At 43.8% G+C, this 27,119-nt stretch overlaps 2 protein-coding genes across 5 annotated transcripts in view; one reads left to right on the top strand and one right to left on the bottom strand.

The window, feature by feature from the left end:
• The window catches only part of Zir (dedicator of cytokinesis), a 66,929-nt gene extending 55,382 nt beyond the window's left edge, over positions 1-11,547 (bottom strand). Inside the window, exons 1-8 of the mRNA XM_084577308.1 lie at positions 11,440-11,547; positions 11,142-11,229; positions 10,368-10,546; positions 8,029-8,266; positions 7,160-7,393; positions 3,058-3,143; positions 2,509-2,575; positions 1,881-2,030 (exon numbers count right to left, since the gene is read on the bottom strand). Coding sequence (XP_084433434.1) covers positions 1,881-2,030; positions 2,509-2,575; positions 3,058-3,143; positions 7,160-7,393; positions 8,029-8,266; positions 10,368-10,546; positions 11,142-11,229; positions 11,440-11,528 — 1,131 coding nt within the window. The 5' untranslated portion in view covers positions 11,529-11,547. The remainder of the gene's footprint in view (positions 1-1,880; positions 2,031-2,508; positions 2,576-3,057; positions 3,144-7,159; positions 7,394-8,028; positions 8,267-10,367; positions 10,547-11,141; positions 11,230-11,439) is intronic.
• Positions 11,548-11,999: 452 nt separating this feature from the next.
• On the top strand, positions 12,000-25,410 carry LOC146182247 (uncharacterized protein KIAA2013 homolog). 4 transcript variants are annotated; one of them, XM_084577303.1, is made up of 17 exons: positions 12,000-12,203; positions 12,667-12,738; positions 12,849-12,884; positions 13,176-13,279; positions 13,368-13,490; positions 13,581-13,709; positions 13,806-13,864; positions 14,196-14,288; positions 14,389-14,459; positions 16,442-16,576; positions 17,284-17,386; positions 18,012-18,080; positions 18,548-18,747; positions 20,048-20,160; positions 22,092-22,356; positions 22,709-22,833; positions 23,298-25,410. In XM_084577303.1, the coding sequence occupies exons 2-17, from the start codon at positions 12,683-12,685 to the stop codon at positions 23,483-23,485; spliced, it is 1,869 nt and encodes a 622-aa protein (XP_084433429.1). In that variant the 5' UTR covers positions 12,000-12,203; positions 12,667-12,682; the 3' UTR covers positions 23,486-25,410. The 4 variants fall into 4 exon arrangements, with proteins under 4 accessions (XP_084433429.1, XP_084433432.1, XP_084433433.1 ...); XM_084577304.1 differs by having other exon boundaries at positions 12,017-12,082; XM_084577306.1 differs by lacking the exon at positions 12,849-12,884.
• The last annotated feature ends 1,709 nt before the right edge of the window (positions 25,411-27,119 follow it).

Below are 27,119 nucleotides of genomic sequence, written 5' to 3'. Positions count from 1 at the left end.
TATTTACATACAACTCACTGCAAGCGCTTTGTACTTCTCGGGCGCTATGCGTGGTACACTCTGTTTTCGCGACATGGTGGCATGGTTCAACGATTTTACATGATTGACAGCATTGACGTCGTGCTGACTTCACGAGGACATAGCATAGTAAGGGCAACAAAAAAGGAAAGCAAAAGACAATTAGAATGCCCCTACTACACTGTCTTCAGCGGCATATATGTCTGTTAGCACGTGACAGTTGCAGCCAATGGCACAAAAGTCTAATGAAGCAAACAGACTCTGGGGGTCCCTTCAAATTTGTTAAAATGAGGTTCAACTACACGCGACAAATGCTTTGCTGACAATTTCTTTGCTTTGGTGCTACCTTGACTCTGCAATTTTATTAGGTATGAGCTACTAGTCTTACAGAAGTACAGACATATACCCTCAGCACAGATTGCACAAAAGCACAGTAAACAGTTTATAACTGAATTTTTTCTTCCATGCAGTTTCAGTTTTGATTTCAACCACCTAAAGATGGCTGTGACATCACTGACGAGTAGAAGTCATGCGAGGCACACAAAAACCGTGAAACGTTTGCTGCTGCTTTGTTGATCTTAATTCGCACCAACTTTTATGCTACTTTGCAAAGAGCTGGAATCACAAAAAAAAAAAAAAAAAAAAGAAGAAGAATAAGCAGTGGTTATATCGCTGCTTTTTTGGTGGCTCACATCATACTACCTCGTCCGTGATATCACAGCCATCATTAGGCTGTTGAAACCGAAAGCGCATAAGAAAAAAAACAATTATAAATGATTTACCTGACATAGGTGAATTCCACGTCGTGAGTCGTGAATGCGTACTCCACCCTATAGCTAACTTACCACACTATGGAAGTTAGAAGACATCTCCAGCCAATCACGAGAGAGCGTTAAAGCATGCCCCTTCACGCCACGTCGTTTGTACATTGTCAGCTCATGGCATTCGCAGATATGGTTGCAAAACAGCATAAATGCTGTGTACATATCAAACCCTTAAAGAGCACTCAGAACATTTAGAAAAGTGTTTTGTGGGAGTTGCACATTTTGTCACATTCACACTCCAAGTTCAGCGTAGGTAAACATGGTCATGACAACACCTCCACCCTAGAGGCGCCGTGTGGCTTTTTGAACTGAGACCATTTTTGTAAACAAACCGACTTTCTTTTTTAGGCCTAGAAGAGAATCATCACCCGAAATAAAAATTAAAATTTTTGCAATCATGGCTGTTACTGCATATGAGATGAGATGAAACGAAAGCCCAATGCGCCACTTAAGATTAATGAGCGCACCGAAAAGCCCAGCAAAAACTAGTTCAATAAGAAGCATGACGTCCTGCCGCTATGTGAGCTGCTATGCTGGCAACGCAATTTTATTGTATGCAAGAACTGTACAAGCTAAATTCAAGAGATAGCGACGCAAGTGGGTGTTAAAGCTCGATTTGAAATGGTGTTTCACAAATGCAGACTTCAAAGCATGTTATCCCATGGCCATCTTAAACTAGCACTACATTCTGCAGCTCCAGAATGTGTCTCTGCACTCATCACGGCTTTGGTAGTGCTCCAATTAACTTTGCAGTTAGAGACCTAAACTTTCTTGTGAATAATTTCAAGAGGTTTGTGAAGGAAAAAAGTCCATTCTTAAAAGCAGGTTGACCATAATAAAATTTTAAAAAAATCTAAATGTGCCGTGCCCTTTTCTTTCAGTTCACAAACACGATGACTGAATAACGGGCAGCCACTCATATTACTGTGGATGTTTGAATGCATCCCTGTGGTTTCTGTGCACACAAGTTTGTTCTACTCTGCTTCAGCATACAGTGCTCTTGCTCTGAAATGAGAAGCTGGCGAAAATAAAACTTACCTTGATGACTAGAAAGAGGTCCGTAGATGGGTATGTGATGTTAAAGATGCAGGCTCTACACAATGTCGAGATGTCATGGTACGGGATGTGGTCGGAGAGCATTCTTTTCATATGCTCAGAGTTCATGTCAAAGTAAAAACTCTCTGAAACCTGGACGCAAAGGAGAAGGACTCAGCAAAGACACGCGGGGACTTTCGCCACATAATCCCAGATTAAGTGATGCAGCAATGCACACTACTCTCAAGAAAAAACAAAACCCTACAAGCTTAACATTCTTTTGTTCGTCACACTGCCGTCGGCCCTATTTATTAGAACTTGCTATAGGGTAAGATCCATGATACTAAAGTATCTACACCTGGTACTAATAGATGCAACTACTATGAAGTCATACAGCAGTACCATGAACCACTTATGGTTTAATGCCATAGGCACATGCACTACTATCTGCAACTACACACCCCAGGACACAGTAATCCCATCTGCACACTGACAGCCAAGATAAGACAACTACCCCAGGTAGCAAGTGCCACGATAGCATATCTGTGCATTTTAACATATGGTAAAATCATCACATAATCTATAAGCTAAAGTAATAAACAAATATGTCACAGTAATTGCCGTGGCTTACCTTTTTCTTTTCTTTGGCATCATAAATGGCCATGCTTCCAAAGATGGGCTCAACTTCGAGCTCAAGCCTTCAGAGAGACAGAGGACAAAGTCAAAGTCAATGCATCAAGTGTGCCACGTAAGATGGGAGAGATCTTCCCAAAGCTCCCTAAGCCATTTCTTAAAACAGCTACAGTAAAAGGTAATACAGGCTATCACATATGAGATGGCATTCAAAATGAGGTAGGTAACTCTAAAAAATTTAAACTGTTTGCTCATTCAACGAGAAAAGAATGTGTCTTAGCACACAGCAGTTTTCCCAAGCCTCGCCCTCAAGAAGTTCAAGCTGGCCTTCCTTGCTTTAAGAGTAGCTCCACTATTCTACACTATTCGCATTTGGTTTGCCCCTGAAACAGTACCATTCATGAATCGATCTACACTGATGTAAAAAATAAAGATGAATATTGCAACTCAATTATGACGCTTGTGAAAGAAATAGAACAAGCAATCAGTGAAGCAAAGCAGAAGCACCAAAACACTGGCAAATAATATCCACAAGCAGCTGGCATACTTGAGAGCCAGGCATCGAACGAGGATCCGGTGGGCCATGTGTTCACGAGGGGGCTCCGATGGCATTCGTCTTTCAATAATTTCTTCCTATATAAAATAGAAATAAGAACAGCGTAAGAATGCCTGTTAACACAAAGGCATAGTATACATCAGTAGCATAGTTAAACCAAGTACGACTTGCAAAAGCTTTTGCGCCCAGATGGAAGTTGATAGAGGCGTGTTGCAGTCTACAAGCGGGAAGATTAGTTACGGCGATAGATATATATTTTTCTTTCTAGTGTGAAAGCACTAAAAGCGGACATAAAAGCTTTAGACGATTGCGCTAGGCTCTGAATCTCTGGATTAGTGCTTTTGCACTACAAGATAAGGCAATCCACACTTCCAGGACCCTTTTGGAGTACTCTTTACAGATGCGAAATACCATATCTCCTCACACGAGTCCATTTCTTTTCAAAAAGGCTGACATCCCTTTTAAATCAGGTTCATTAGACGGGAAAAAAAGAAAAAACGAGCTTGACACCAGCGTGTTAGCTCGAGTTTTACAGAATTTAATTTAGCCCCTCAATTCAGGTGCCTATGTGCACTGTGAACTCCCACCACCCTCCCTTCCCTTATGGCGTGGTTGAGGTGTCCACAGAACAAGTGTGACAGATACTGCGCTTTTCCTTTCTTGTGAACGAATTATTATTATTATTATTATTATTATTATTATTATTATTATTATTATTATTATTATTATTATTATGTGCACATCGCAAAACAATGATTCGTTTGGTACCACTCACACCTCTCTCCGACCAGTGTTTCATCCGCCACAATCCTCCGAAGGTCGCACCCCCACGGTTTCGAGGTGGTTTGTGTGAATCCCTCTCTCTCCGACCAGTGTTTCATCCGCCACAATCCTCCGAAGGTCGCACCCCCACGGTTTCGAGGTGGTTTGTGTGAATCCCTCGCACATCAGGTTGAAAAACAATTCTGTGCGCCATATGATGCCAATCCGTTTGACACCACTCAGAACCCTGTATCTCAAACAGGTGGACCACAATTTTTCCACCAATGGTGATTATGAGTGGTGACCCACACACCTATCATTCTCAGGTGAAGTTGAATATGAGAGTGATGAAGAAACAGACGAGAAACTGGCAAATGTAAGTAGTGAAAGTGTAACCAAATTTTTTCGCAAGGGTTCAAATTCCATGGTATATGCCCCGTCTGTTCATCCATCATCTAAAACATGCATCAATGTTGTCACTTGTTTTTAGCATTGTTCTCTTCGAAAAGCGTTGGCAAGACAAAGTGAACAAGCTGTACACTACGCTTTCTAAGGATACAATGATGCAACTAGGTGCATCAAGAAGCCACCATCATCGGCACTCCTGTCAAGGGCCTACAACGTCCTCCCGCTCTGCTAAGTTCGTTGAGTGCATCGCCCCGACAAGATCTCTCGGCAAAAGATACATATAGCGTGACGTTACTGGCTCCCGCACACCTCCGCATGCTGCCAAGGTCTACAAATTGTACCAATTAAAATTAAATTACAAACAGCAGCAAATTTGCTCTGAATGCGAAACGCACAAGGCCATGTCGCTAAACAATTTTCTGGTTTCTTGAAGGCCAAATAAACAAGTTTACTGCATTCAGCCGCAATGCGACAGCTCCACCCGGTTCACGCATGTAGTACTTCCTATGTAAAAAAAAACAAACAGGTATGCACAATCTTGTATTACAGTAGAACCTAGTTATAATGAAGTAGTATGGGGCGCGAAAATTTGCTTGTTATATCCGATATTCGTCACAAAAATGCGCACTGATATGGACAACACAAATGTGCGAAAACACAGTTTTTTTAATTAAATGCTTCACATAAATATGAAATCTCGCTTTTCATTCTGTGTCGAAGAGCAAAAATGGACACTAAGAAGGGCTGTTGCCTCCGCGCACAATTTGCGCGACGGAGCCAACAGAATCGGGGAGTGTAGCACGCGCGCACGGGCCGATCGTAGTGGCAGAGGCATGGCAGGGGTTCCTACCATGACGAGGCAATGGTAAAGACATGCCAGCCACATGCCTGTCAGCCGTTGCATAGCCGGATTCGAGCAGCGACGGCGGCGACGCTCGAGTCCAGCCATGGCCGTTTATGACCTTCTAGATGACCGCGCGCGGAGGTGTGACCTCGGAGGCCATAGGCCATTGGTGCTAGTTTTTGTCGGCGCTGCTAGATGATGCAGCACGTGAATGATTGGCCGATTTGAACACATTTCGGCGGTGCCGCTCGAGTGCGGCCATGGCCGTCAATGACCTTCGAGATCCTTCGAGATCCCCGTGTGCGGGGGGGTGTGTGAACTTGGAGGCCATAAGCCATTGGCGGTAGTTCTTGTTGCTGCCGCTAAATGATGCGGCAGGCGAATGCACAGCGATTTAAACACACTTCTGCGGCAGGTGATTCGACTGATTGAAACATTGCTTTTCTTGATGTATTTTCCGGCTCCTTAACAGGTTTTTTACCGTTTTAACCAATCGTTACAACCAATCTAGAGTCAGATTTTGAAACCTTTGTTTCGTTACACAGAAAGAACTCCCATAGAAATACACCATGGACCAACCAAACTTTGATTTTAGTTCCTTTTATCCGATAATTCATTATATCCGTGTTCGTTATAGTGAAGTTCGCCTGCAGTGAATTTTTTAGTATGTATACACTTCTGCACAATTATAGTTTAATTTTTTTTGCAAATATCCTGTCAATTCTGATATAAATAAGATGAATAATATTTGCTATTTTCTCATTTTCAGGTTCTTTTTCGCTGATTAGGTATTCGACATTCGAAACCATTTTTTTCCGATAGCTGTGTTCAATTTGTATTCGAAAGTTTCAATAAGTAGAACCCCACTATAGTAAACTCTGATATAGTAAAGTCAAACTGAAATCCCAGTTCATCTTCCATAGACAACTGTACATTTTCCCCCTTTTATAGTAAAGACATTTTTGATAAAAATTGGATATAGTAAAGTGCTTTTGGCCGCGGCAACGACTCCCACGATATGATATCGCCACCTGCGCACTACCTAGAATTGCTAGGCAAAGATTTTTTTTATTTGCAAACAGAAAAATAATGCCGTGTTCGTTTAGGTGGCTTTACCACTAGGCTTAGCAGCAGCCAGGAGAAGCCTACTTACAGAGGCCTTGGAACCCTGAGGGAAAGCGCGCAGCGCGTAGGAAAAAAAAAAGTAACGCCGTCTACAAACATAGAAAGGAGGTGGCGTGGTTCGTTCAGAAAGTAGAGTAAAAATGCAGCAAGAAATAGGGAAGGGGAAGAAATGGGTGAACCTTCCCTGCAATGTGCAGCACAAAGCATGAGGCAGCGGAGGCAGAACGTGGAGGTGCAGCGAGTGCAGTCTCAAAGCACTTGAGTGCCACGCGCGTTTATCGTTTATTGCCTTTTAAAAGACAAAACAAGCAAAAAGGGACACCATGTTCATGCTAGGCTTTGATTTTCACATGAAATCGAACTTGGCTGCATTCATAATCATGTTGTCCCAATGCTTAAGAAGTACTTCCACAAGATGTAAAGAAATCTTATAATGAAAAAATTGCAGATGATAAAAGCGAGATTGAAAATATATATATTTTTTTTTTATTAAGCAACAAGACGTGTTCAGTAAGCGCCTATTTAACTACCAGACAGCATCTTCAGGACTATGTCATCACCGACCACTGATATAGTAAAAACCCTGATATAGGGGTTCTAATACTATTCGCACTTTACGTGAGTGTTGCAAGATGTTTAAAATTCCAGCGTGAGGTGATACGGCTGTGACACCTGGTTTCTAAACACCATTTTTTCCAGATGACGCTGGGTTTTGCTGCCAAATGTGGAAGCCTATTAAGCTTTCACACTACAAAGCATACCCACCAGTCCAGTTTACAATAGCCTTGGCAGAAAACCACACCCCACACAACCTGCATGCTGGAACTCCGTAGCCCCAGATGGAGCAAAAGCATGTACCTCCATCATTCCTTCAGCCCTTAAGATTTGTGCAAATCTTGCTTCATGCCCCATGAACATTATTCCCCAAAACATGAAGGTTACCCATACACTCACCTCTTCTTGCTGTGGGTACAGCTCAAAGAGGGCGTCATGACGTTTCTCCAGACGCTGGGTTGCGTTTCTGCGGTCCAGCTCATCAGGGGGTGTGCGCTCCAGAAGAGACGGGACCAGCGGATCAGCAGCAGAGTTGCGCAGGTCGAAGACACTGCTTGCCCAACTTCCACGCGGAGTTTCAGTTGCACTAGCGCACCGGAACTCAACGGACGAGATACTGTCCGCTGGTGATGCCTGCAGGGTTTATGAGTTTCGAAGCCATTACGCTAACTAGTCACTGAACAGTTTCACGCTGTTTAGCAGTTTACAATAGCCATATGTTGCTCTGCATGTCAGATTCTACTTGTGCAAATTCCACCAAGCGAGACCTGCCAAAATTCAGTGTTGTGTGTTGTGTTTTTTGGCGCATAAGCAACTCAGGCTATCATGCGCCAACATTCAGTAAAAGGTGGTGCTAGTACGCTAAAATAGTAAGTGATGCCTTTAAATGAATTCATTTCAGCCTTGCTTTTGATGACTTTATGTCTCTCTCAAAAGGAAACAAAAAACTTAATTGAAACATCAGAAAACAGTAAAGTCTCACCTTCTCAACAATGCACATGCAAAAGCTTTGTAGGACACTGTGTTATATTTTTAAACAATTGAAGGTCTATTAGGAAATGAATGCTGTGCCAGCTTGTCAATTTCCCAGATAATGTGGGAATCTCGACACTAATATTTTTGTGACCAATCGTTCAAAACAATTTCCACGGATGGAACTAATATGAATATCTGACTTTTGGTCATATACGTTTATAGTGTTGATGTTACTGCCATGTGGTGTCAGGGCGCGAGCCATTAATCTACAGCAGTTTGCAAGAGTGCCTCACCGGAACAGACACGTCTTCCCCTAGTGCCAACGGGGGTTGCTGCGAGTGGCGAGATAGCTCATCACACACATCCACCTCATACTCCTGCTTGGGTGTGGTGCGCACCACAGCAGCTCTCTCCAGTGCAGCATCCCTGACGATGACACTGGAGCTGTGGCCTTGGTAGCAGCGATTCACTACCACCCAGTCCGAGGTGTAGGTGTGCAGGCACTGACGCATGTGGAAGTCCAGGTCCTCTCTGTGAAGGCAGACAGCAAACAATAATGGCAACTTGTCCAGAACCTGTGATACAGTGTTGTATCTGGCACCAGTGTCACATTAGCACAATGAATGCAGGCTAGATGGTGCCACATGTTCTACTGCACGTGTAACCTAACTTTTCTACTGAATCGTTGCGTCGCTTCTTCAGGGCCAAATTTTGCACGCAGGAAGCATTTAAGGGGAATTTTTATTTTATGCAGTGTATGAGGGGGGGGGGGGGGGGGGGTTCTCGCTAGATTACGTAAGAATTAATCATTAAATCTTCATTCTCTCCAATGGCAATGAACCAAAGCAGCAAACTTTATTATATTAGCAGTTGCACCAGTAGCACTACTCTGCGCTCTTGGGAGAAGCAAGTGCTCTGTCGCCACAACCTAAAAAGCATAATGTTTGTCTGTCCGATGAGTGCTAGATGGAGCTACAGGTACCACTGCCGCGAAAGTTTGCTGCTTTGAGGCGCCGGCACTGGTGAAAGAGGATATAATGCCAGGACTGCAGACAATGAGGATATAATATATAATAATTCATTTTGACTAAATCAGCACTCAAGTTCAGCCTTTAGGGATATGTACAGTCGAGGTCGGAAGTCCTGAAGCCAAATGATTTTTTGTCTCAGCCATAAAATGAAGCAGTTACGGTGCCAAGAAAAAATGAATTGCTGTAAAATGATATCAGACAGTTTCTGGCTCTGGTAATAAATCATTTCCCTGCATTTTTAAATGATAATGATAATTGGTTCACAGGAAGGGAAAGGCGCGGTATCTGTCACACTTGTATCTGTGGACACCTGAACCGCGCCGTAAGGGAAGGGAGGAAGGTGCGAGTTAAAGTGGAAAGAGAGAAAGAGGAGCCGTAGTGGAGGGCTACGGAGTAATTTCGACCGCATGGGGATCTTTAACGTGCGCTGACATCGCACAGCACACGGACGCCTCTTCGTTTCGCCTCCATCGAAACGCAGCCGCCACATTTTTAAATGCCATTTGGCTTTTAATGATGGTGTGACGGGTTCATTTTGCGGCTGCGACGAAAGTCCTTTGGCTTCAGAACTTTTGACCAATACTGTACATGCACTTTGTTGCTCGCATGATCACTAATACCTGAATTTTTGTTTTCATTATCTCATGTATATAAGTCAGCTTACAGTTGTGTGCTACCACTTTGCTTGAAGAGCCATCGAAAATAGATATGAAGCCCCTTTTTTTTACACAGCCGTACGAATGCACCTGCGTGGCCTAAGGGTAGCATGATTGACCTACGATCCAAGTGTCTCAGAGCGGTTGACTCCTACCACCCTCCTGTATCAAAGGTGCAAGCCTAGTTGGCAGCTCCTGATTATATGGCCCCGTGTTACATTCTCGTAGCGTCAAGCTAGCCAATGACTAATCATTGCCTGGCCAAGCCACCTGCCAACTACCACCAGCCAAAAGTATGCTCATGATTTTTTACTCAACGCCAATGCTGAAGCCACATTTCCTGAAAATGCTCTTTCACTAAAATATATGACAAATGTCAGCTGTGTGACCACTACACACATGTATGAATACAAAACTGTAAAATGCCCTACCTCTTTACCTGGCATGGACAGCACACTGTGATGTCGCATTCGGCAAACAAGCGCCTCACTACAGTTCTATAATTAAAAACCTACTAACACTGTGAACTAAAAATGAATGAGACAGTATTGCATTTTCAGGCTGCTGCCCGCAAAATCCAACTGCACATAAATACACTGTAGCCAACCAAGAAGCCAGACAGAATTAATTTCTAACAACTAGACAGCTGCACCTTCAGTACACTATATTCTAGGGGAATAAGTCAAAGCAAGAAGGTTTAGTCAACTTTGTTTTGCTTCATGAAAGCAAAACTTCACTTAGCTAAAACTTAGACAGCCTTTGTTTTTGTTAAGACTTGCACGTGACTAACTCGGGAAACATGCTGCCTTCTCACTCCTAAGCTGCAGCTAGCAAAAGCTGCTAGTATAACACAATGGGAAAATCTCATTTTTCTCCCACTTTGAGAAGCCCTCCATCTGAGAAAAAACAGACACAAAATGCATAGAAATGAAAAAGCCTGCTTACGGGTTCTCCTCTGGCACGATGGGTTCAATGGTCCGACATTTCCTCGGCAGGATGCCGACCTCCACATCGTCAGGAGGAAAGTCCAGTAGCTCACTGATGGCATCCCGGTCAACAATATCCTGATGCTGTTGAAGGAACTCTTCAAAGTCCAGTGGTTCAACGACATCACTGAGGGGAACCTGTGAAGTTACAATGACGGCGTTACAGAAATCAGCCCAGTGCATAAGAAAAATTGCATTCATACATCAACGCAACAGGATTTTTATAGTGTGACCAAACGCCTGTTATCCTAAGCACAATTATAATAGTACACCATTTGCTACTGGTTTAACACAAGGTAATAAACTGCCCAGATTAATTAGCGAGATGATGACGGTTACAACATTTAATTTCAATTGTCAGCTGGGATGTCATATCCACATTTTTGTACCCCCCTTCAGCAGAAGTGCTGTAGAGTACTCAAAGGGGTGACAGAGTTTCAGCCACGCAATTTTGAGTTGGGTAGAAAATATTGAATACCAAAACCCACTCGACAGTTTGTCACTGTTCGTCTGTGAAAAGTTGCATGCACACATTATTGGATGACAGATTAGTCACGGCATCAAATCAGTAAAAATACGATCAACAAATGCAAGGCTACTTCTCTGTATGCAAGCACAGTCGGGTCTACGAAAGAGCGCGTCAACAGAGACGTTTAGTTTTGAGCTATGAGCGAGAAATCTACATTTGGTTTCGTAACGAGCTCCGAGAAATTAATCAGATGCAAATACAGACACTCCCTTGAGTTCCGCCGAGTCCATGAGCGCAATCCCTCTCCGCTGTGCTCGTTGCAATTTGCCGCCTGACGTCGGCATTCGCTTGTCTGAAACGAAAATGCGATGAGCGCCATGCCAGAGCGAATGACCGCATGCAAAAGTAACGGCACAACGTCCTGTCAACGCCCTGCTGTTCAGTGAGCGTGGGTTTCATGGCAGCAAAACAAAAACGAAGGTGTCACTTTGTACAGCCTAATAAAATGTCCGTGCCCGCGCAGCCCCACACGAACGAGATGAATTTGGTAAGAAAGTCTTACTTGCTCAGTTTCTGAACAAACGCGCGCTGGCCAGACGCCATAGCGGCGAAACCGAGTGCTGATGCGTTCGAGTGAGGCACAGTGTGCATATGTGTACAACAGCTCGCTCTTGGGCTTTCAGAAATCAACGGTGTAAGAAAAGTGCAAAATCTTCGGGCTGAGATCGCAAAAAAATAATAATAAGCGCTTTCAAAAAACTTAAATTATATTTATTACGGTATTATTTTGCACGTATTTTTTGTTTTGTCATTGTTCAATAATTGTTTTTAAAATTCATTATACATTTGTAAAACAAATTCATAAATCCCGCCGCAAAGCTGTGCACTGATGCAAAAATTATTGCACCGGTGTATTTTATATGTACACACTGAGTATAGCACTGGGAACAGAGTCATTGCTGCGTTAAGTACCAAGAAAGCCCCAAAGTCATTAAAATTATTCAGTAAAAAATATGCTATAATAAGGCGGTAAGATTTACATTGATAAGCTATAAAGTTGCGCTTATATCTCACATTTTTTGCGTTGACCACTCACCCACGTGAACATTCCCTGCGAGACCACTGCCACTATCCAGTGTTGCACGACGTCAACAACTGCGTGTGGCTGGTGTGTCTATGCGATGATGTTCGACGATGGTGCAGAGGTAGTTAAAGATTACTATTATTACCTCGTGATGTCCCGAATAGACCGAGGATTCATGCAACGCTGACAAACTACACCGGCCTGAATAACGACTACGCAGTCCCACATGGTTGCAAGCTTAGGTATGCTGCTTATGATCATCTCAAAGACCCGCTAACAAGTTTGCGTGTGTACGCCGAGATCACGCGTTCAGCCTGCGGTTTTGGGAACGCCCAGCGCTTTTAGCGTGGGGATTACTCTCAACCATCGAGCAGCTGTCAGATCACATGGCAGTCGTGATACAAAAATTGCGGTGTTGCGTTCGCTTTGGGCCTGCTGACATCGTCTTGTGACCACGTAACAAGGTGCCAACGATGCCACACACCTTGCATGTGTCAGTGCTGTAGCCTTGCATATGACAGTGCTGTAAATGTCAGCTGTACAGAAATGTATGCGTCGTCACAGAAATCGAAGACGTCAAGTCGATGCCGTTGTCGTGACTTCAAAACTAGTGATGTGTCAAGGGCGAGCCGTGCAAATTCACTGCGGTGGTGGCGTACTTTCTGAAGCGTGGCGGCGGTACGTTCTGCCCTTCTATTCCCGCAGGTGAAGCACCACAACCATGGATATTGGGGAGAAATTTCGGAGAGTCAAACGGCTCTGCGATGGCTACCTGTCGTGAGTAGAAAAAGAGCGTGTCCAACTGCACAGTCTGTCGCTGCACGTCTCTCTACCGCGCCCAAATGATTTCCCTCCTCCTAATGAGTTTATGCTGATTTTTGTTTTAGGCATGCTCATTACCACCCGAAACTCGTGCTTAAGAGGTACATCATGCTCGCTGTGTTTGCGCATGCCTTTTCGCTTTTCTTCTCGCTTTTTTTTTTGTTTTTATGTTTTATTCGAAAATTTTAATTGAAATGAGAAGTGGAACATTAACCTGCATGCCATTTGATGAGCACTAAGCATTAAAAGGCTTGATCGCCTTCCACCAGTATTGTCACGATACGTACAAACTGAGTTCAGTTTTCTAAGCTCAAACAACTGATGCCTAAGCAAGCTTATTGCCTTGCTTGTGCAGATCGTTGTGATAATATCTGCTCATGGTTATTCCACAGATCGAGAAAAATGTTGCTGCTTGTTATGATGGTCCTTGCTTTGGTCCTGTATATTGGACCGTCCCTATTTCGATGGGTGCGACGAAAGACACCTATAATGATCGGTGAGCAGCAGGATTGCGCGCAGTGGAACCTGACCAGTTTGGTGCATAACATTCAAATCATTGTTATCATGCTTTATTTCACTACCAGATCCAAGTATTGGCTGCGTAGCTCTGAACGTTGATCCATTCCTTCGGGATGTGGGAGAATTTGATGCCAGCTTGTACCGTAGTTATGAGAGCTCGACTGACAAGCAGCTGCTTTCATTTGTTGGTGAGTTTTAAAGCATTTGATTTGATGTGCTCATTAGAATTCTAGCTGAGAAATAATAGTATTTTAATGTTATGTGATGCCTTTTTACAGGAAACGGCAAAATTGGGTTTTCTGTTGATGACGACAATACCCTGTATGTCTTCAACAATCGAACCCTGTCTCTTGCTTTGCCTTTCCATCCTGGAGTTGAGATTATATACCCACAAGCATCTCATCAAGGTTAGCAAGCATTGCTTTTTATGAGTAGAGAGCTTTCACCTTTTTGCGTGCCCTACACGCATAGTTGTCTGACTGCCTGTGCCACAATTTTTTCAGAAGGAAACGTGGTGCACTTTGTGAAAGGTACCGTTTTCAGGTATCAGTGTTTCAACAAGGTAAGGATGTTTCCTTCGACAGTTAACATACTAAGTCCTTAATTATAATCACTTGCTACAAATTGCCAGTTTTATGAGAGGTGTTGCGAGTGTAGGTTCCAAGCTGGGCTGATGTGATTGTAACTCCAGTATGTTGCACGAGATTTTATTGTCTCAGGATAAATCTTGTGAAATGTTGCACATATGTCTTTTAGATTGCTGTGTCATGAAAAAGGCAGTGGTGTTTGTGCAAAAGAAATTCATTTGTGCCTCGTGGAAGCTGAGCACTGCAGGATGTTTCTCTTACTGTGTGGGCATTGTCTGAGCTCAGCAATGCATTTTTGCATTACAGAGGAGGAAAACGATCAGCGTCAGTCACACTTACTATGCCCACCGAACAATACCATCCCTACTTGTACAGAGTGTCAAGATTGTGAACCCATTGGTGAGTGAGAAAACTCAACGATTTTTTAGTTAATTGGGACATTCACTTTCTTGCACAGTTGGTGATGTTATTTTTGGGATTCCTTGTTTGCACTTCGCAGTCTGATCCAATCACATTTGGCATTGAGCAGAAGGGGTCCACAACCGAGAACCTTCAGGCAAAGCCTCTCGGGTTTGTTTGCTTTTTCATTCTAAGTTGCATGCTACTAACAACATTATGTGAATGCTTTGTTCTGATTCATCACCGTAATATGTATGGCGTGTCCAGCATGGAGGGAATAAATGTTGTGCTGATGGTGCTTTTGTGTGTGGTAAATGTAGCATAATGGTGCTTGAAGAAAAAAGGTATTCAAGGCCATGTAGTATTTGGCAGGCGCATTTTAGTGCCATCTTGAGAAGGGATTCAAGCTCATGACGCTGAGGACAACTGCCCTGACACGAAAAGCCATGCAAGGATGGGAGGGTAGTTTCATGACAGCCAACAAATTACTCACACAATTGTGTCCCAAGTGTCATACTTGTTTGTGGGTGCTTACACACACAATTAAAGAAATAGTGATTTTGGTAATTCCACGAGCCTCGCCGCAGTAGCTCAAGGGGCTTGTTAGAGGTGAAACGTACAACGCCAATGTACTGTTCAATGTTTCTGCACTTTAAACAGCCCCCCTGTGGTTGAAATTATTGGCAGCCCTGCTCTATGGTGGCCTGCACAACCTGAGTCACTTTGGAATGTAAATCTCATGAACCAAACCATCATTTCACCACAAAGTAATTATATGTTGCACTGCAATTAGAAAACAAGGAACATTTAAATTTTATTTTTTATATGTACAAGTCTCTGAATATTATCAGTCAACGTGCTGACCTTGAAGCTGTGCACAAGTTTTACAAAACCATATTGGAGTTTTAAGCTATAGAAGATATACAGAAGGGTCCATAAATGAGCAATTACTGCTGAAGAGGACATAGGATTTCCACAGCGAACAGTTTGCATTGCCCATAGCAGGTTACACCACTAGTACTTGTGCATCTACTGCTCATGTTTGGATGACCAGGGCATTTTTAGCACTTAATGTAATAAACTAAAAAGTCATGTGAACAGGTGGTGGCAAAATAACAGCTGCATGTGGGGCATATTTGTTTGCATTACACGCTAATTCTCTCGGTGCAAAGGGGGATGTGCTAAGGTGGTGGGGATTACGAAAATAGGAGTGCGCAGCCCTATAACTATCTCCTAGATTGCTTAGGGACCACTGCAACGAGGCTGTGCAAGGAGTAGGGAGTTAACGCATTAATATATGAAGCTCATTTGTTGCACACAAATTCTTGTGAGGAAGGTGGATGGATGTAGCTGTAAATTATGATAACAAATAAAATGACAAGTAGGACCAGCAAATCTGTGGAACTGTGGTGGTGGCCCTGTGAGCAATAACAAACGTACACTGCAAACAACTGCAAAACGTTGGCCAATTACTGAAAAACAAATCTTTTGTTAATGTTGTTCAACTTTATATGGATTTCTTTGGTACACCTCTTATGTTAGCTCCACTTCTCCTTCTGCAGCAGCTCCAGCAGCTTCTTATCCACAATGGAAACATAATAGTGTACTGTGACGCTGGGTGACTATTCCTGGGACCATCAAAAATAGAGGGCCATGAAGCAAGTGATGGCAGCATGGGGACAGGGTCAAAGATGCCAGCGGTCATGCTTTGAAGATCTGTACTAGAAAAATGTCGGGAATTGCATAACTGCTTCGTCTTTATTTCATTGTAAAACATTCGGACACAGTTACTGTCACACTAAAATCCTGCCACTATGAAAGACGAAATTTCCTGATTGCCCTACGTGATGACATTAAGAGCTCACGTGACTACAAAGGATCAGTCTCAGAGCATGACCCGCAGAAGTCAAATTCAAAACAGGTTCTCTTAGCCTACCTGTGAAGAATTCAGGATCTTGCTTCTGCCATCAATGGATATCGGGTTGTATGCTGAAGAACGAAACAACAAAACTGAAACATAGCTTAGAACCCAAATGCTATCACATTCCCTCTTGAAGTTTCTGGACAGTTCTTATAGCTTTTTTTCAGTAAGAATGCTTGTTCAAGGTCTCATCTTCTCAACATCCCCCTTTCTTTTTGCATTTTGTTTACAGAATAAAGGATCGATACGGCCAGGAGAACATCATCTGGCACGGCAAGGTCTCGACTGGCAGCGCAAAGGACACAGTCATTGCCTTTGCTCTCGTCACGCCGAAGCTACCCAGCACAGTCACAGTTGAGCCAAAGAGGTGGGCTTTCTTGATTTTGCTGTCGGGTTCTCGCTGGGGACTATGAATGGTGAGGACGGGTTGCTTGTGCTCTACCAAATTTGGTCTCTCTTCCCTCACGTCGGTCACCCCTCAGCCCTCGCAGACAGCAGACATGTACAGTCTGGTCCACTGCTAGAGGGAGCATGAGACCCCATGTCTGCCACGCTTTACAAAGCACTCCTGACAGAGCTGGCAACAAAGGTTGCACATGGTGCCGCCCATTCTCGCCAGTTGTCGGTCACGGCGCATTGCAGAGTGTTTAGGCTGCGCAGTAGGACATTCCTTTTAACAGTGGACCGTACTGTTCGCTCTGCACAACGTCGGGCGCTCAGCATTTTTGCATCGCTGCTCCGCTTGCCACATTGTGAAGCAGCTTGTGCTGGCTTCATGCGCACTTCTTTGCTTCTAAGCAATGGTAGCGTACCTACTTTGGATTCCACTGAATATGCAATTTGCTGTCATTTTTTTTTTTTTTTTAAGTTAAGTGGCTTGCAGTTTCTGCAAGGGTTATGCAAAGCTATAGGAAGCATAAAACATTGCTGCCTGGCAACAAATTGTCACTCGCACTGCATACTTGCACGGAGCATTGAAGGAAACCTACCTCTTTTAAACTCGTCTGTGCTGTGTTAACTCATTAAACAAGCTTATGAGAGGGGGAGACCTGACATTTAATATACTCTTTACAGTTCCACAGTGCTAAGGATACAGACGTTGGTAGATTACTCTGGGCCTCTGAAATCAAAGGACTACCCATCTGCAGTTTCACAGCTCCAGTCATTCCTCAAAGAGGTGAGTGTTGATGTCCAAATTCTCGCATACCAGTGCTCATCGCAGTGGCTTTGCAGCATTGTGCTAAAGCCATATTTCGTTGGAGATGAAATGCCAAACCATTGTTGAGAGCCTGGTGCTTGTTGGAGAAACCCTTATGTGAGCAGTGACTTTGTAGCATTGTGCTAAAGCCATATTTCGTAGGAGATGAAGTGCCAAGCCATTGTTGAGAGCCTGGTGCTTGTTGGAGAAACCCTTATGGGATCAAAATTAATCCAGAGCCTTTGAATTTCCTCGTGGCTTTCAGTGCAACTCTGGTGTGCAACAATCGAGTATCTTAGTTTTCACTTAATAAAGTTAGATAGAGCTCGTCTGTGAGGCACACTGCAGTGGAGAGCTTAGAATCTAGTTGCACCATCTAGTATGAAAGTGCTACTGTATTTCCCCTCCGTCAGTGTATGACCGCTGTTAAGAAGAAAACCTGCAAGACTGTTGGCTGAGCTGTAGGATCCTACCGATACGGGAGCTCGAACAGTGTGTTAACTTTTTTTTTTTTTTTGCTTAAGTGTAGTATGGGTGAGGATGCACTTTCTGTGCCGTGATTTGATTGTTAATTCATTTCACATTGTTTCGTCTGACATTGCAGGAAATGCAGAGGGTCGTGAGCATTGAAAGCCACATCCTTCGAAACATGCACGTCGACGCTTGGAGTCAGGTGAGATTTGAGACTTGCATCGCAGTGCAGTGAACAGGGATAGCCATATTCATATTGTTTTTATGTAGGAGAGTATAAAACATTCTGAAGACAGGAGTGAGTTATGGGTAAGAAAAGCTGAAAAGCAAACGCTGCTCGCTGTGTGTGTTGTGTACTCGTGTCTCACTGCCTGTAAAGACTGTTTTGCATTCTGCGTTAACCTGACCACAGTTGGGAGTCTCTTGTTCGAGTAGTGCAAGCGGGGATAGTTTTGTTAGCTTAGATTCAAGTGTTTATTTCATCAGTATCGGGTGCATTAGAAAAGCTCCCCTCAAATGCAAACCGTGCATTTGGTCCCATTCGAGTTCAGATTACCAAGAGTTGACCGTAAGCCTCCTTGCTAGAGTCACCACTGTGCCACTTCAGAATGGGTGGGCGTTTTGTCTCGAGACTGACAAGTTTATCTTTGCCCTCTGTTTTGTGCACAGCTGTGGAGCACCGGCTTTGGCATCAGTCAGTCCAAGGCGTACGGTGCGCTCAACGGAGACGTCATCAACGGCACCATCTACTACATACTTTCACACGTGCGTGCACTGGCGTCTGAGTGGAACACCGGCCCAGCTGAACACCGGGAGCTGCAGGCACTTCTTGCCTATCCGGAGCATTGCTACGGTGGTCACCACACTCTGTGAGTGGTTCGCACATCGGGAAACTTTCTCGGTGCCTTGAATGCTTAATTGCATATCTTTGGGTCATTCTCCCTTTCACGATGAAGTGTAGAAAAATGATTTAAGGCCTCCTGGCTTGTACCTGAGCAGAGAAAATGCTGTGGCACAGATATGTAGCTGTTTGAGAGTTTGTTTAAAGCAGGGCCTCTCAGTTTTGTTGGCCTGGGTGGGACCCCACCAGCTTTCGAAAGGTGCTAAAGAAACCCATGCCTATTGGCATTCATCCCATCTCACTCAGCCACCATGAAAGCACAAAAGATGTGCAGATGCACAGTCTGTTAGGAAAATTCCCTTATTTAATTATAATGTCTGGCTGGAAAAAGATACGGCTAACTATCAATTAGTTGTGGTGAGTGCCAGTTTATGGTGGGCAGAGCAAAGGTAGAGGTTTAAGCGTGCATTGTTTCCTTTGTTTTGGGTTTAGGGTTTAACGTGCCAAAGCAACTCTGACTATAAGTGGTGCCGTACTGGAGGGCTTTGGAAATTGCACTAAATGTGCACTAAAACCAAGCATGCGTAGATTTAGCTGTTTGGGAAAACTCACAATGCACTTCATAGAACCTATTCTAAGAAATAAATATTCTGTTATGAGAAAAGTGCAAAAAATATTGAACATGCGTCACTAATCGTGTTTATTACAAATGATTGTTTATTTCAGTTTTCTAAACCGTTTCTTTTTTAAATTTTTAGTTGTACTTACTCATAGCAGGTTTAGCTTGCTTGTCTAGTTTCAGACAGGTGAAATATGTCTCAGAAATTTCAAGTTTGTCAAGGATTTTATCAAGGAAAGTTCTCTCTCCTGGATATACTGCATGGAAATATTTGGGTGACTCTTTCTTTTTTTCAGTTTGAATGAACTTTTGTTATTATGTGAGCTGAAAAGTTAGTGCGTGGAAACTACATTTGGTGCAAAATCTTTTTATGTTAGTGTATAAAGTGCACAAAACTGGAGCTAACATAGTGTGCATACAGCTAAAGGTAGCCAAAGTTGCATGACATTATATGTCAAGTTTCCTAACACAACTTCGAGTTTATATATCCTGTCACTTCTTATAAACAGTGAAATAACCTACTGTTTGTTATTATTGGTTATGCTTCAGTGCAAACAACCAACTAGCCATGCTTTAACACAAACAGCCAGTCTGTTCTGGCTTTCTGATTGTCATTGGTTGCAGCTTAAATGTGACAATGCAAACTGCAAACTGAACATGTTACCAATTAAGAAACAAGGTTCTGAAATGTATCACATATGTATTACAGGCAAGCCTCCACTTTGTGGCCTGACTCTACCAGCCTGCAGTCAGTTACAAATGCAGTAAACCTGTGGATGCTGACACTAGAGAACCAAGGGTGCTCAAAACTCATCAAAACAGGTATGTGTTATGTCTTTTCATTCATCTTGCATTCAAACTATTTCTGTTGCCTTTTTGTAGCTCCACCTACCAGTGGATTCTGGAAATGTTTGTCATTTCTGGCTCTCAGTAAGAGCTTCGTCAGTGCTGACTTGGGTATTGCAAGGAAAGGCCTATAATGAAACTGTTTCTAGGTTTAGCACCAATTACCTATCAACTTGACTGCAACACCCGCTGTAGTATACAGCAAGACTTTTATGGTTAACACCTAGAAGCAGAGAATAATCTCAGAAATCGAACAAAGCTGCAAATAGCGGACTAAAGCTCGTTATCTGGCCATGTTTATGTGAACTTGAACATTTCACATGCCAATGCAGTGTAATTTGGCTCAGGAATTTTTATTTACAGTGTACCATTTTTGTTACTGTTGTCTTCCTTTTGACATATTTTTGACCTTTCATGGGCTACACTTGCAACGGCAGTGCCATCCTTCAGAGTACCTTAGGATGCACATTTATTTATTTATTTATTTACCCACATCGCCAAGTGGCATTACAGTGGGGGAGGGTATACACGAAACAAAACATAACATAAGCAGTGTCATCCACTGCACTTTGATGAGTTAACCATGATTTGAACTAAAAATTAGGGGAGGCTTAAGTCAGTTAGGCCAATGGCAGTGTGCTGAGAAGTACTGGTTTGGCTCGTGGTTTAGGTTAAGGTCAAAGGCTAAATCAAAAGTCAAGTCAAGGTCAGAGGTCAAGTCAAGTAAAATTAGGTTTGGTATGTTCTTCCCTTCTGTGCCTTGACTCCAAGGTGCCCGTAGATTTGGTTGGAATTGTGTCGATGGCACGGACAGGCGAAGGACGGCGAACTCTGAGCAACAGACGAAGCTTAACTTTTCATACAGAACAGTACAGAAACATATTTACAAAAAAGAGAGGTAACTACACTTCTACAACAACGACTGGCTCAAGACTAAGCGCAGCTCCTCAAGCTGACGTAACAAGCAACACTCGAGCTCACGGCTCGCTTATGACGACTTCTCCGAAACCAGGTTCTGCCTGCTTCCGCTGTCGAAGCCTAACCGAGAACCAACAGTCTCGCAATGGCACGCTCTCAAATAACCTTGTTCAATTCGAGAAAAGAGAGGAGAGGAGAGAGAGAGTGCGTACCCTGCTCTGCGGCACATGTGACATAGTGCTCCCTTCCCACAACCAACCAGAAAGTGCTGAAATGTTCGGGAACCTACAGTCAGCGCGTGCACTTAAGGACGCAGTGTGAGAGGAGGCCCTGGGCTGTGCCTTCTGGATGAGTGCGCCAAAATAGTTCTAAGATGACCGTTGCAGCCTTACATGATCAGTCATGGGCTAGGCTATACAAACTTTAGCTTGAATTACTTGCGCAAGGCCACGCGGCAGTGACGCCATGAAACATCTTGGCCAAAGGTGATGGCAGATGATGTTTGACGGTGTTCAGTTCTCGTCTCGCACCCTTTCTCTTACATGGAAGAAGCTGCCCAAGCTGGCAGCTCATTCAAAGTCGATCATGCCATCTGACCTTGATTTCACACAACCTGCCAACCAATCAGTGCCTGGCCTTGCCACCTGCCAACTCTCACCTTCCAATAAAATTGTCACGATTTTTTTAGGCTGCGAGCTTCAGATGGGAGTGCTAGGGTCAGCAACTGCTGAGCGTAGGTCGCAGTAAAAGAATGACATCAATTGCATTAACATTGTCACGAAATAACTTATCCCATCAGAGCAACGGCGCACACAATGCCAATGCTTGGCTTGGGTATTTCTCAGTGCACTAAAATGCCAATAAGTATGGTGCATTTACAGTGAAATACATCCTCCGCACACATATGTCGACACTCTGTTTGGTAAGGGGCTGCAGCACTTATGCTGGTGTATTCCTTCTTCCACTGCCTCGCTCCTTGGTGTAAACAGGAGCGGAAGGTGTGCTGCAGGCTGTCGTCCTGAGCCTTGGTGCCTTCCTCTTCAAGGACAGCCACTTGGAGCTCAACATACAGCCCAAGGACCTGCACAGAGAACTCTTCTTTCGACGCATCAGCTATGGCAACGCCACGCACCTCAACGTGAGCGTGGTCCTTGGCGACGACAACAAAGCCCTGCTGCGCGTCTGGCTCGACCGGAGTGACCGCGACTACTACGCCTGCGATGGTGGATGCCTCGACCCGCCAGTGAAGCTTGAGTATGGGCTGCCATTCTGCTCTCGAGAGCCATGGGGATGTAGATTTTTGCGTTGTATCAGTAATCCTACTTGTCAGTGGGATAACCGAGTGTGACTCCACGTTAAAATAAGTTAGTACTGTAATTACTTATCAGCTTCCAGCAAATTGCACTGCAACCATACAGCTACGAAAGAGAGCTATGCAGCTTCCCAAGTTCGTCCTTGTCCTGATAACTGGAGTTTTGAATTTTTGCACGTCATGTTTAGTAACACATAGCTTCTGATCACAAAGAGGTGTTCTGTTCTCTACACGTTATATGCAGCACGAAATATATTTTAGTGTGTGACGTTTTCTTCATTTTCTTTTGTGCAGCTTCAAGGCAAAGCAGTTCCCGGTGAAAGTTACTGAGCCTGTCACGGCTGTGCTGTACATTACCTCAGACCTGGAACATATGAAAGAGCTCAGCCAAACCATACATGTCAAGGAGGTAGTCGAAGGTATGGCCCTTGTCCATCTAGATGTCCCTAAATGTGACAAAGCACATTAAATTTTAACAAGTTAGAATAAGAAGGGTTCTAAGAGGTACTCTATATTGTGTCATTAAATCTTTGCTGTCTTTGCCGCTCCTCAGTTCTAGCTGTTATAGTAACTACATAGTAATAAGACACACTGGTCAGATTAGGGAAAGCTTGTTTAAGGAGTTTACGAATATAACCAACAGCACCCCAGTAAAACTTGCACATTTTCATTCACAAGCTGTAGCAGTAAAGCTTACTCGGGCATGTGTACGAATCCAATTAACGGAGTTGAAAATGCTGTTCCAATTCTGTTGACTTCTGTACAATGTGAAAGGTTACAGTTTCTGCTTTAGAAAAAGACTAACCCCAAGCGTATTAAGTTGCATAAGCGAATATTTATTCTTGCTTTCCTATCCTTTTTTCTTTTTTTCCAACCATTTCAGCACCGGCACACGAGCACCACGTCATCGCATTACATAGGCACGGTCACCAGCTTGGTGGTCTGCCAGCGCTCTTCTGGGTGTCCATTACGTTCCTCATTGTGGTGTTTCACCTGTTTCTGGCAAAGCTCATATATAACGAGTATTGTGGCTCTTCGCAAGAAAAGACTCGGGGACGTTATGTGGTGTGACGCAGCCTACCGTCTTGACATTCTTTCTGACGTCTCAAGAGGACCACTGCTTCAACTTGTCGTAGCCCAAGAAGACCTCGTGACCGAAGGTCGTGGCGGGTACCGACCACCCAGAGGTGGGCGCTATGGATTTCTGCACGGCTATTTTTATTTTTCTTGGTGTTGACCCGGCCGTGTTGTGAAGCGCGTTTCTCCGAGTCCTGCGAGCAGGTGTTTTTGTCACTGCCACGACCCTGGACAAGCCAAAGTGGCCTGCTCACTTCTGATGTGGAGTGTTTGTACATACTAGGTGCTTTGTTTATGGCGCATGCAGCTTGCGCTAGCTGCAATAGGGGCATGTTGTTTTATGTTGTAGGTTATATTATTTGTGTACATTAAGTGTTAGTGGTAATTTGATAACTTTCTAATTCTTGCTTTTGCTTGTGATAATGACCATGGTTCTTCATGTTGATGATGCTATTGGGGATTCAAGTTAGGTATTGCTTAGTTCATATGCGAATCAAGATCACATCAGTCGTACTTGTACGAAAGGGCTCGAAGGTGCTGATTGTGGCATTTTTTGATGAGTCGTGTTAGGAAAATCTTCTATTTAATTGTTCAATAAGGGTACAGGCAGCTGTTTATGAAGCTTGTACCCATTGGTTTGGTGTGGTTTGTAATACCTGCAATGTATTTATTGTAATTGTGTGTGATTTCAGGAAACATGCAATCAATAATTTTATGCAAAGTACAGCATCCCCTGCCCTCCTCTGCCCGTTTAGATAAATGATAAGGTTTTGTTCTGACCACATTCACCGTGTGTCTGTACAAACATGTGGTACTGAAATACAAGAGTTTACTTTTGCTTTTCCAATGGCCTTCAGGCAACTTCGATATAAGGTAAGGGTCTAATAAAGTACTAGTGGCATTACGCGGATGTACATAAGGTCAAATTTCTTATCAAGGGCTGAATAAATCAACTGCAGCCACTTTGTCTTTTACTTCCTTTGATGAAGGCTAAAGAGAAAGGCTTCCTTGCCCATATTGGCCACCATAGTGAAGTATTTAACTATTTCATGAATCACGAGTTATGAACTGTATGAAATGTGTAAAGGCCAATTGAGGCAAGCTTCTGCCAGTCTTACAAAGAAACCCAGACATGGTCCCTTGCTTGAAGCAAGAGGTGCTGTTGTGGATGGCTACGGAATAATTTTGACCACCTGTGGATATTTAACGTGCACTGACTGTACAGCATATGGATGTCATTGCGCTTTGCTCCATCGAAATGTGGTCACCGTGGCCGGGTTCGAACCAAAGTACTCCAGTTCAGTAGCCAAGCATCTTAACTGAGCCACCGTGGCAGGGTGTTGTTTAGTCGGGTTTGTTTTTTAACCAAAGGAATGCGTATCTGTCTCACTTCTCAGTAGACATATTCACTTCGGGCATGTGTGAATGGAGTGAATACAAAATGAATACTTTTCTTCAGGTAGTTTCAAAGGGAATCAAATCGTTTGGAACTAGAAATGTAGCGGAAATGAAAAAGAAGCAAGTTCGCTTGCCAAAAAATGTTTACAGAAGTCATTAAGACAATAGAAGTAAAGACTAAACAAAAATCAGTAAAACCCCTCTATAGTTGTCACTCGTACTGCAACAATTGTTACTATGAGATCATATCAGTTGTTGGGGGTGACAGGTAAAAGTGCACAGGAAGACGCTGTGTGGCAATTAAATGGCCGTTTACTAAATATGTCTTGGTTTATAAAAGAAACTCAGAAGTTCTGTTGTTCTGTATTGTCTTGCTATACATTTTTTTTTTGCAGTTATCAGATTTTGTTTTGTTTTGTTTACATCTTGTGGAAGTACCACTTAATCATGAAGACAACATGAAAACGAATAAAATGTGAGTTTGATTTCATTTGAAAAGCAAAGCGTTGCATGAACACGGCTTCATAATGTGCTGTCTGTGTCATTTAAGGTGCAGTAGTAAGAGAAATGCATGCGACATAGTCACATGCTATGCCGTTGCTCTGCCATACTGCAGTGCCTCCACTTCTTTCCACTGCTGTCCTATGCTGCGAACGTTCGACCGTTTCTTCCCGTCTCCAAGTTCCAGCTGCACTTTTATTCATTTACTGTCTCAACGAACCGCGCCGTCTTCTTTTCACGTTCGTAGACAGCTTTGCTTATTTTTTTATCACGCACGCCGCATGCTTTGCCTCACGGCTCCAAGGCTCCTGTGAAGCTGGCTTCGCCTCTAGCTCGTGAGTCTCGTGGTTTAGCCAACTCAAGGAGCGCCGTTTTACCGTCATTTGGTTTTCTCCGAAAAAGAAAAAAAACTTTTCTCGCGATTCCAGGTTGCGCGTGTATCGCGATATCATTTCGTGGGAAGTACGCCGCCGCGGCCAGACGAACCGGCTTTTATTAAAAATGACATCAATATAAAAAAAAAAAAACGTACAGGCATCTGAAAGACGAAATTTCATGGGGCTGCCGTTTCACTTTACTATATCAAAGTTGACTAGGGTAAGTTTCTACCTTAAAACTTGCTGAAACTTGCAGGTAGGTAATGTTAAAACAGCAGCAAAGTCAATTCGTCCCATATGTAAATCAGTTCTGTGGATGAATATGGCCCCATTCATCCACGACCGGGCAATGATACGACGAACTATATACGATATTGGGTGCAGTGCTACAGCATTTTACTGCCATATGACGCCAAATACTCTCGAAAGATGCGGAGAAAAATGCGCTTCATCGCGGAGGCCGCGGGTTCAACCTATATACTTAATTGTGGTTGCAATTCTAATGTGCGAAAGTCTGGCTGCACAAACTTTATGCGGCTGCCAGCCTGGTGCGCTGCAGTTTAAGCAGTACATGTGGCGCCATCTGGGTGCCAGGGTCAAATGTCGGAGGTTTAAACCTGATTATAACGAGCGGAAGGATGCTAAAACTAGAAACCGCACACAAGACACAAGCAATAATAGGTGTCTCAGCAGCTAGTTCTCTCCGCAACGCAGAAGTATAGCAGAAGTCTAAGCTCTTCATTAGCACCGAACATATCGGCAATCGAAAATGATGCGCCTCCTCTCTCCCCCCTCAACTGCCTCAACTCGGCGGAAAATGAAAAGTCCCGACGGTGCCCCACCATTCTCCGTCCCGCCCACGTCCAATGAATGGGAGCAAGCGCCGATGACGTCATTGGGGAGGGTGTGCGCGGAAAGGTGTCTCCCTAATCGGTTGCGAGTGGTTGCCAGGAGCACTTCTAAAAAAATTGTGCATATTGTTACGGGCGGCAAGCTGATGAAAACAGGAGAGCAGAGGAAAGAGATGTTCGATGACAGTGAGATGACGTTTAATGAAAATGCTGCGGGCCTAGCTCGAGCGCTCCTGCCCGCGCCACTGCCCGCTTCTTCCTCCTTCCTGGTCCGTAACACTATCATGGACGAGGAAGTTTGTCGATGTTGATGACTCCATGACATGACAATGGACGTGACTTGACGGCTGAAGAGGAAGAAATGTGCTTGCTGCCACGATGATCCTCGAATGAAGCCTACCCAGGATGCTTTCGGACCACTGGTCTCCAAGAGCCGAGGCCCAGACATACCCCGCATGGCATAGGCAGGGGTCATGTGTTCATGTGGGGTGGCGGGTCTTT

This window comes from Amblyomma maculatum, chromosome 8, assembly GCF_055883805.1.
Source record: "Amblyomma maculatum isolate TAMU_Amacu chromosome 8, ASM5588380v1, whole genome shotgun sequence".
Classification (NCBI taxonomy): domain Eukaryota; kingdom Metazoa; phylum Arthropoda; class Arachnida; order Ixodida; family Ixodidae; genus Amblyomma; species Amblyomma maculatum.
This window is presented reverse-complemented; position numbering and strand designations above follow the sequence as displayed.

Coding starts and splice junctions, on each gene's coding strand:
- LOC146182247 (XM_084577303.1), top strand. CDS start 12,683: ATGGATATTGGGGAGAAATTTCGGAGAGTCAAACGGCTCTGCGATGGC. Junction 13,491..13,580: donor GCAGCTGCTTTCATTTGTTG/GTGAGTTTTAAA, acceptor GCCTTTTTACAG/GAAACGGCAAAATTGGGTTT. Junction 16,577..17,283: donor GTCACAGTTGAGCCAAAGAG/GTGGGCTTTCTT, acceptor TACTCTTTACAG/TTCCACAGTGCTAAGGATAC.